This window comes from Dysidea avara, chromosome 8 (assembly GCF_963678975.1).
Source record: "Dysidea avara chromosome 8, odDysAvar1.4, whole genome shotgun sequence".
Taxonomy (NCBI): Eukaryota; Metazoa; Porifera; class Demospongiae; order Dictyoceratida; family Dysideidae; genus Dysidea; species Dysidea avara.
In genome coordinates, this window is record NC_089279.1 from 26,312,006 (window position 1) to 26,321,988 (window position 9,983).

At 35.8% G+C, this 9,983-nt stretch overlaps 1 protein-coding gene across 1 annotated transcript; it reads left to right on the top strand.

The window, feature by feature from the left end:
• The first annotated feature begins 252 nt into the window (after window positions 1-252).
• On the top strand, window positions 253-9,733 carry LOC136262774 (collagen alpha-6(VI) chain-like). Its single transcript, XM_066057172.1, has 9 exons — window positions 253-356; window positions 419-446; window positions 632-1,201; window positions 3,700-4,235; window positions 4,489-4,543; window positions 7,837-7,914; window positions 8,063-8,647; window positions 8,779-9,267; window positions 9,327-9,733. The coding sequence occupies exons 1-9, from the start codon at window positions 309-311 to the stop codon at window positions 9,551-9,553; spliced, it is 2,616 nt and encodes an 871-aa protein (XP_065913244.1). The 5' UTR covers window positions 253-308; the 3' UTR covers window positions 9,554-9,733.
• The last annotated feature ends 250 nt before the right edge of the window (window positions 9,734-9,983 follow it).

Here is a 9,983-nt window from a genome sequence, read left to right on the forward strand (position 1 = left end):
GTATGCCACAGGCTTCTAATCACAGCAGTATTTTACCCTGCAACAATGCTACAATAACATTTGAAGGGATCATAGTGATAGTACTGTACATGTAACAACAACACACTATACGTTACATTAAAATACTGAATTAACCAAAATTTTCAAGTTGCATTCTCAGACTGAAACTTTACAAGTGAACGTCTTGATCATGATTCTTACTAAGAACCATCTCAAGTTACTTGTATTGCTTGCACATATAAAATTCAACACACTACAACAGAGTGTCAGTTTAGTGCAGGAAGAAAGTTTTGTTGGCTATAGCTAGTATGTATCCTGCTGCTCTTCTAGTTGCTTTTGTTTTTTCACTTGTTGTGGTAAGCTACAATGAATTTCATAATAAAATAGTATTTTATGATGCTCTATTGTCAACAATCAGGTGCAAGGACAAGATGTCACAGTTTTAGGTAAGTGTTGAACTACAGTATGTGTGTATGACTATATGAGTGAATAGCACAGCCACATAGTTGTAAATCGTGTGTGTCTGTGGATGTGCCTGTATATAGCTGTATACATGTAAAGTATATGTACTTAGCTTATTGCATATGTGTATATGTAAAGCTAGCAAGATATTACACATATTTGTTCATAGGGTGTAAGGCAGATGTAGTTTTCATGGTGGATACTTCTGGAAGTATTCAGTTTGAGTCAAGTAACGGGTTTCAGTTGATAATTGAGTTTATTCAACACATGGTTCAGTTGTTCCCAATTGGTTTACAAGATAGTTTGGTTGGAGTAATCTCATTCAGTGATGATGCTACCCTTCACTTTAATGTACAGTCACATACTGACATTACAACTCTTTTAGCAGCCATAGGCAATCTACCTTATGATGGAAGAGGTACCAACAAAGCTGCAGCTATGCGGCTTCTGCTTAACAGTGCTCAAAATGGCACAATGGGATTAAGACCTGGACACCCCCATATTGCTATTTTGATCACTGATGGTGTATCAACTGTTAATGAAGTACAGACAATACCCATTGCTCAAGAAATTCATGCATCTGGTATTTTTCAGTCGCTACTGGTTGTTGGTATTACATCTCAGGTTGACTTCAATGAACTTAATGCTATTGCTGGTAATCCCTCACATGTGTTCTATTCAGCAACATTTGATGATTTAGTTCAACTGCCAGAAGCTTTATCTTCCAAAATCTGTGGCAGTGAGTTAATTTATGACACCATATTGCCTTTGTTGCTGTTGTAAACATCACCTTAATTTTATCTATTCCACATAATTATAAATGCTAATGATTGTTTGTCTGTGGTATCCAGTTGATATCTTGTCGTATGTCAATAGAGGTGTTAAATGTAAAGATCATGTGAATCGTATGAGGTTTGCAAAGCCGTTGCATCATGTACCATATCAATAAGTACCCTAAAAGCCTTCACTATAGAAAGGGCACATCCAAGAAGCTACAAGTATCTGTAGCCTAATGTAAAAAAAACTCAGCTGTAGAAAAAACTTCATGGTAATATCTAGAATAGTCAAAAAACAATGGTAATGCAACTAACTGTAATACTAAAGTTTTAATCCATGCAAGAACACCTTAGTTGTAAAACAGGTGCATCCATGAAAGTAAAAGTAACTGTCAACCAAAACACCTGATTTGTGAAGCAGCTAAGAAGGAATGCTGATACAACTAATTAAAATTTTAACATTAAAACTTAATCATTTATCTGTGTTCTACATTCCTTTCCAGCTATAAGTCATTATTTATGTCTAAGTCCTTGAAATTAGGTTAGATAATCCTAAGGCTGCAGCACATGTTGCTGTAGACCTTCAGTGCTGGTCACTGTAAAGTCTTAATAATAAATTCACCCTTACTGCATCCTAAATTAATTTCTTTTAACTCTAATTGGCTGATAATTTGACAGCATTTTTATTAGTCAGTGTAGAACAAAAAGGCTTGCATCAGTTTCCACTGACTGTTCTATTATAGAGTATCGATCTATTTTCGTGGAATTAAGCTCCATAGTTTGAAATATCCACCTAATATGCCAGCATTATGCTGGCATAGCACTCCAGTATTGTGCTTTTATTATGCTGGAATATTTGACATAGGCCTATAAAACTAGGTGTTAGGGAGAGCACATTAGCACTCCCTGAAATTACAGCTCACGTGATCTCACGTGACCTGATGACGTCACACAAGCCCACGTTGTGTTATACGTCATCGTCCGGGTGCATTCACTCCGGACTTGCAGCTCCAAGGCTACATCAAGTGTGAATTTCAGTGCATCGTTTTTATACCCCTCCTGGCTGAAATCGATGGTGGGTATCTATAAACAACGTCTTGAAAACATTTTCAGACTGTACTGAACTTAGAAAAAAACTGAAAAGTCTCGAGCGGAAAAAAAAAAGTGAACTACAGCGGGAATCGAACCTTCGACCACTTGATTTCAAGCCTCATGCATTACCGCTTCGCTACTGTGTCTACTTGTATAATATTTACTAATTCTAGCTATAAAAGTCTAACACTCTTACCCTAACCCTACCTAGCAGATTATAAATGATTGCCTAACTCTTACCCTAACCCTAACCTAGCAGATTATAAATGATTGCCTAACTCTTACCCTAACCCTAACCTAACAGATTATAAAGATTGCCTAACTCTTACCCTAACCCTAACCTAACTTTTACTACCCGATGTGACATTAAAGCTAGTTAGTTCTCTAACCTCGAGACGAGAAACAGGCTCAGGAAAGTGTTCCTTCACTACCATTCTAATCTATAGACTAAATAAAAGACTAACCAGTCGTATGAACATCCGTACTGTATTCCGCGAGGCATTTCATCATTACCTCGTAGCCAGGAAGACCATACTAATCACTTGATATAGATTACGGGATAATTTACGGTATGCTAATGTGCTTTCCCTAATGGTTACTCCTATAAATACATACAGTATGGCTTGATAAAGATAATACACATATGTACATGTACATATAAACTCTAATAGAGTATTCAGTGATTAAAATGTTCCATGATAATTGTCACAAATGTTGCTAACTTAGGAGCAAATAATAGGAACACTGAAAGAGTATAATGGGTAGGGACCCGCCGATTGTGCTCATAATTTTACCTATTATGCTATGCTGCACTGCTAAAAAATTCACATATTATGCTTAAATTAATGCTCAATATTTACCTATTATGCTCGATTATGCTTAATGTCCATGCCTTAGTTCATATGCTTTGCTACTAGTTTAACACTGTATAGAAAGAAAAAAATGAGTGGCTGGAACACAAATAATAAATTCTTGCTGCACGCCTGCATGTAAGAGAAAAGATCGATATACTCTAATAGAACAGTCAGTTTGATGATTGTTCTATTAGAGTTACTGACTGCTCTATTAGAGTATATCGATCTTATTTGCAATAATTTTCCAGCAAGAATTTACAAATATTTAACCTATTATGCTGGCATTATGCTCAATGCTTTTAGGTACTTATTATGCTCAAAATTATGCCAGCATAATCGGCGGGTCCCTAATAATGGGTGACAATTTTGGTCTGAAAGCATTTTGGGCAAAAATTTGAGCATTTTTGACTCAGGCCTATGTGTATATGTATGTATGCATACTGAATGTACGTGTAGATGTTATAATGCACTATAAACCATAATACTAGCTTTACAAGTGTATGTAAAATTTTCAGGCACAGGTTGTGGCATTGACAGTGTAGATTTGGTTTTTATGATTGATACATCTGGAAGTATTCGTGATGACATGCTCCATGTAGATCCATTTCAACTAATACTTCAATTTGTTAAGGAGACAGTTCAGCAGTTCCCTATTGGTTTACAGGATAGTTTGGTTGGAATGATTGTCTTCAGTAATGATGCTTACCTTCACTTTAATGTGCAAGCACATACTAACAGTACAGCTCTTTTTACAGCCATAGATAATCTTCCTTATATTGGTGGAACTACCAATACGGCTGCAGCTTTGGAGCTTCTGCTTAACAGTGCTCAAAATGGTGAAATGGGACTAAGACCTGGATATCCCCATATTGCTATTTTGATCACTGATGGTGTATCAAATGTTAGGGAAGCAGAGACTGTACCTTTTGCTGAAAGAGTTCGTGCATCAAATATATTTCAGTCATTATTGGTTGTTGGTATTACACCTCAGGTTGACTTCAGTGAACTCAATGCTATTGCTGGTGATCCTTCACATGTTTTCTATTCATTAACATTTGTGACCGGATTTGCGAAAAGGTACCTTTTTCACACACAAAATTTGACCCATTGTATGAATTTTGAAGCTTCATAACTTTTCGATCATTTCATATAATTGTTTGAAATTTTTCATGAGTGTAGCTACAGTATCTAGCTGCATTTTGAAACTAAGAGCAAGTTAATCAGTGTAAGGAGTCAAATGTTACACCATTTTGTTTGCTGGTATGTAAAATGTGTGGAAAAGGTACCTTTTCGCAAATCCGGTCACATTTGATGTTTTATCTCAACTGCACGAACCTTTATCTCACATACTTTGTGATGGTGAGTTAATTTAATATGATGCCATATTGCTATTGTAATTCATCAAAAATTATCCTTTATGTTTATCAATTCCTCATCCATTTATGTTAATGGTTGTTTGTCACAGTGGTTTGTGTGCTTATTTATTTGAGGGGCGTGCTTTTGACTTTCGTAGCCATGTGACTTGATGTAGTATAGGGTAGCTTTGCATCATATTTTGAGAAAATCGTTATGAAGCTGATAAAATCACCAATTTTTTTCTGAAAGTTTGTTGAAGCATTTGGACCATTTGTAGAAGGGGTGCCATGCCCCCATTATTATTGGTCACTGCTTGTAGCAAAAAAATATCTAAATACTCTAATAGAGCAGTCAATCACTAACATTATTGTAATGTCTCCTTTGATAAGCTGTAGCTAATAATTTATCTGTAAAAACACAGTAAGAACAGTCTAAGCATACGTACCTTCTGTAATCTAAAATATTCCTGGGGAGTAAGGCCCCACACAGATTGGCATCATTCAAACTTTTTGTGTACTTTCATTTTCAAGTTACCTTATCCCCCACTCACTGGCTTGCTGCAAGTTTAAGAGTGTAGGAGTAAGGTAAAGCAACACTTTCTTTGGCTTTTTTTAAAGTTGTTTATTCAGTCTACAGCAAGTCTAAATTTTGACCTGTTTGCCTTTAAATTTGCCAATTTGTGACTGAATTTTGGAAAATCACCCATATGGGCGCACGTGAAATAATTAGAATTTTCATGTTTAGTGGGTTGCTAATAAGAGCAGGACACAGTTTTAAAAATATTTCAATAATTTTCTTGTAATTTAAGGTATTGAGAATGGCTTACAACCATTAACAAGTAGATTTGCACTATAAAGTTTGTTGCTTGATCATTAAATATTTTAGGTGTCAAATGTGCCCATATGGGTGATTTTCAAAAATTGGGTCACATTTTATGGTAGTAACAGTTTACATTCTTGGTGTGCTTCCAACTAACATTAATATATGTGACATAATTAAGTTGATGATCTAGAAACCTATTATGCTAAGAAGTCTAGTCTGTAGGCATTTTTTGAGTTTTTCAGCTACTGCATGTCATGGATAGCGTAGTAATTGATTACAACCTCCTGGAGTTGGTCCAACCTGTTACGCTATACAGAATGCAATTTTACCACCATGCAATTTTAGATGACACGATAGAGCATTACATGAATAAAGAGTCTACAAGGCAACCCAAGATTCAAAAAGATGCATGCAAAAACATACAACATATCTCAGCAAACAAATCTATGTACCTGGTTATAATGAAATGCAAAGTAGTAAACAAACTGAATTGTCCATGTGGTTACTTCAGAGATTATGATCCTCCATGCGAACACGTTTACCACTGAACATTGCATCAAGACAATCTATTCTAAAGTGGTGGTGGCTCTGTTGCACTTAATATGCAACATAGTGGGGGCGGATCCAGGACCTGGAAAGGGGAGGGGCACAAACAGGCAAGCTGTAGGTGGTTAGGAAGAACCAGATCCTCTTGTTAATTGCTGCATTTTTGGAGCAGCAAATAATCACCTCTTAGTAGTGTCTCACTGTTGATTTTTACCATTTTGGCCTTTGCAGATGGCTGTGAAGCATTTAAAGCTGTTTAAAAGGCTCTGAATGTCTTAAACAACAGCAACACAGGCCATGGATATGAACGCACAGGCCATGGATATGAACAAAGGCTATAACATTTTATTGTACTCTTCTACACGTGTCCATTATGCTAATAATAATAATAATAACACGATAATTATTTTAGAGGCGCTTAGTACGCACGAAGGTGCTGGGTGTCAATGTCCATAGATAGTATAGACAGTGTCTTTACTATCTATGCAATGTCATAGTTAGTTTGACTTTGGTTTGCTAGTAAAACGTGCATATTTCGTCAGTTTCATAAGCTGATCTTGGCCCGCTGGTATAAAGTTTAGTATTTTAATCAGAAGTATGGCTCCTCCACAAGGTGATGCGGGGAGACATTTGCCCCAAATGCCCCATCCTGGATCAGTGATTGCATAGCAATAATACATGTACAACATGTAGATATGTGTACCCAGGAAAGGTTTGCATACCAATGCAAAGCAAATGCTTGAAACCCATAATATTATTATTACTGTAGTATAGTGCATCTAATTAGCTATGTACAGTCACTTGTGACTCAAACATTGATATAGATTATTAGTCTGCTTAGGCACTGTTGCTGAACACATTTTCTAAAATATTGAGGTAATTTTGAAAAAAAGCCTATGTTACAGACTTTCCCCAATATTACAACCTAACTTGCTTTCAAGCAAGAATGTATAGTAGCCATCCAAGAAAGCTGTCTAGGTAGCTAGTTTAAAGATGCAAGGGTAGGTTGTTCAGCAAATGCAGTTCATTTGCTGAATAACCTATCCTTGCATCTTTAAACTATCTCGCCACAAAGACAATGCTGAATCTTTCACATTGGTCGAAACTTTAAACGGTGTTGGGAAAGATGTATAAAACTAATTAGGTGTAGTTGAAAACAAACTGGCCATCAAATAGCTCCAGCATAGCACATTTATGGTATATCATACACTTTAATGTGTAGTTAGATTCCTATTTTAATGAATTATATTTGAAATATGTCAAATGAATTGGTAAATTATAACTCTTGCATGTATGTAATTTGCAATGAGTAGTCTTCTTTATGAGTCTAACGTTAACAGTCATTATCAAACTGCACTGTATGCATGAGCTATAGCTTGAGCCAAAGTTTGTGTATTATTCACTAGTTCAAATGCCTGTTGATGCATTGACCACAATGCAGTTGTGAACATGCATCTTAAACATTGCATGGTATTAACTGCAACTAACTGGTCTAAGAAGACTACTGAAATTGCACACATGTAAAAGTCAACTTACAGTGCAATTTACTAATTCAATGACAAGTCTGTACATATTGAATGTAAAATATAAAATAGGAAAACTATGTAAGTGCCATACTCAAGTGTATGTATATATACTGTAAATGTACTATGGCTGGGATTATTTGATGCCCACACATGATTAGGTTTAATGAGCACCCCTTCTAATATTGGTAAGTATACCGTAAAGAATTTGTGTGCCAAAAATGGTGCTTTTATCCACCCTGTAACAACAAGTTTGCTATACTACTCCACTAATACCATGAATATTGATTTATGTATATGTATGTATGCATGCATATATGTGTGTAGGTAGGTAGGTATTATATTATAGACATATATCTATACACACCTATGCATTGTTAGGATTATACCATGTGTATTAAACAGATACAGCACCCAAACAACAAACTTTATGCCCTGGAAGTTTATCGGTAATCAGCCCTGATGCACAAAGACTTAAATATGGTATGTGTTTATGTGTGGTACATGTGTATGTATGTATGCATGACAAACTGAATATATATACATATAATATACACAATGTTCCAATACATAACAATTTACTATAACTGTATTACTAGCTTTACAAGTGTATGTGAAATTTTTTTCACAGGTTGTGGGATTGAGAGTGTTGATTTGGTTTTTATGATCGATACATCTGGAAGTATTCGTGATGACATGCTCGATGTAGATCCGTTTCGGCTAATGCTTCAATTTGTTAAGGAGACAGTTCAGCAGTTCCCTATTGGTTTACAGGACAGTTTGGTTGGAGTGATTGTCTTCAGTAATGATGCTACCCTTCACTTCAATGTGCAAGCACATACTGACATTGCAGCTCTTTTTACAGCCATAGATAATCTTCCATATATTGGTGGAACTACCAATACGGCTGCAGCTTTGGAGCTTCTGCTTAACAGTGCTCAAAATGGTGAAATGGGACTAAGACCTGGATATCCCCATATTGCTATTTTGATCACTGATGGTGTATCAACTGTTAGAGCAGCAGAGACTGTACCTTTTGCTGAAAGAGTTCGTGCATCAAATATATTCCAGTCATTATTAGTTGTCGGTATTACACCTCAGGTTAACGTCAATGAGCTCAATGCTATTGCTGGTGATCCTTCACATGTGTTCTATTCAATGACATTCGTTGATTTGGTTCAACTGCATGAAGCTTTATCTCACACGCTTTGTGATCGTAAGTTAATTTTGTTAAATTATAATGCCATAGGTATTGTATTTGCTGTTGTAATACAGTATCACTATAAAATTTCAAACTTTTGTTCATTCTTTAAAAATGCTATTACTAGTGATATTTCATGTCCACAGATGCTAATGCCAAGACAATAAGTGACCCACATTTCATTGTTCCATTGGTGTCTGGTGACAAGCTGTGTTACTCCATACAAGGATACTCAGGACTGATCTTAAACTTGATTCACACTCATAATTATATCATCAATGCTCTCTTTGTAGACAGCAATGGTGGTGACAAAAATATAACTCATATTGAAAAATTAGCTGTTATTCCAAAAACTTCTAATGCTTTAATATTTGATTCAGTCAAGCAAGAGGTTGTGTTAGTCAGTCAGAGACATCACATTCCTGCTGCAATAATTGACAGTGTAACTGTTAATGAAATGGGACAAATATCAGTTAAATTCACTCAAGGTGTCACTAATCAGACAAACAGTCATATAGTCCATGTTGAATATGCTAAACCGTTTGCTATCTTCGATGTCAGCTTCCATAACAACCATCTTGATGTAGACTGGAACATGACATGTGATGACATCACTAAAATACATGGACTAATGGGTATGTTCGTTTTCATTAACTGCATATTACTGTATTTACATCACTTTGTTGGTTTTCAGGTCAGTTTATGGTTAAAGGACTGTCAGTTGACCCAATAAAGAAAACACTAACTTATTCTGACAGTCATGACCCAGTAGCAGTGGAAGTAGATAATGTGATGACTGGCAAAACGTGTTGGAAAGCCATGAATACTGGCCATCAGGGAGAAGGACTTATTGAGGGTAGTTTCCTAGACTATGTGGTGTCCAGTCTATTGAAAGGCGATTTTAAGCTGAAGAAATTCTAAATGGATAATATAGAGACAATTATCAACACATAAAGAATGACATAATACATGTATTTCTCCTACATATAAATCACTCCTACACACACCATTCCCATATCACGTATTCATGATAACTGTATGTATCTTCATGTAATCATATCATGCATGAGCATCAATCATTATCCATAATCCATAAAGAGATCAGAAATTGTACAATAGCAGTAATGGCAATGATCATTGATAGACTTGTAAGCAACTACTGATAAACATAGATTATTTCCCTGCTGTAGCTTCAAAGCACGTAAATATTGGTAAAAGCTAGTAGCTATGTACAACACAAAGAAAAAAATGAATTGATTGGTCTTTGGATATTGTGATTTGGTCAATTTTACTGATCACACTGTACAAGACTCTCATTTGATTTCTAAGTGCTCTACTGTGTAGTCATACT

Excerpts from the sequence above, each read along its gene's own strand:
- LOC136262774 (XM_066057172.1), top strand. The coding sequence starts at position 309 with ATGTATCCTGCTGCTCTTCTAGTTGCTTTTGTTTTTTCACTTGTTGTG. Across the intron at positions 357-418 it reads TTGTTTTTTCACTTGTTGTG|GTGCAAGGACAAGATGTCAC; the intron begins GTAAGCTACAAT and ends GTCAACAATCAG. Across the intron at positions 4,544-7,836 it reads ATCTCACATACTTTGTGATG|ATACAGCACCCAAACAACAA; the intron begins GTGAGTTAATTT and ends TGTATTAAACAG.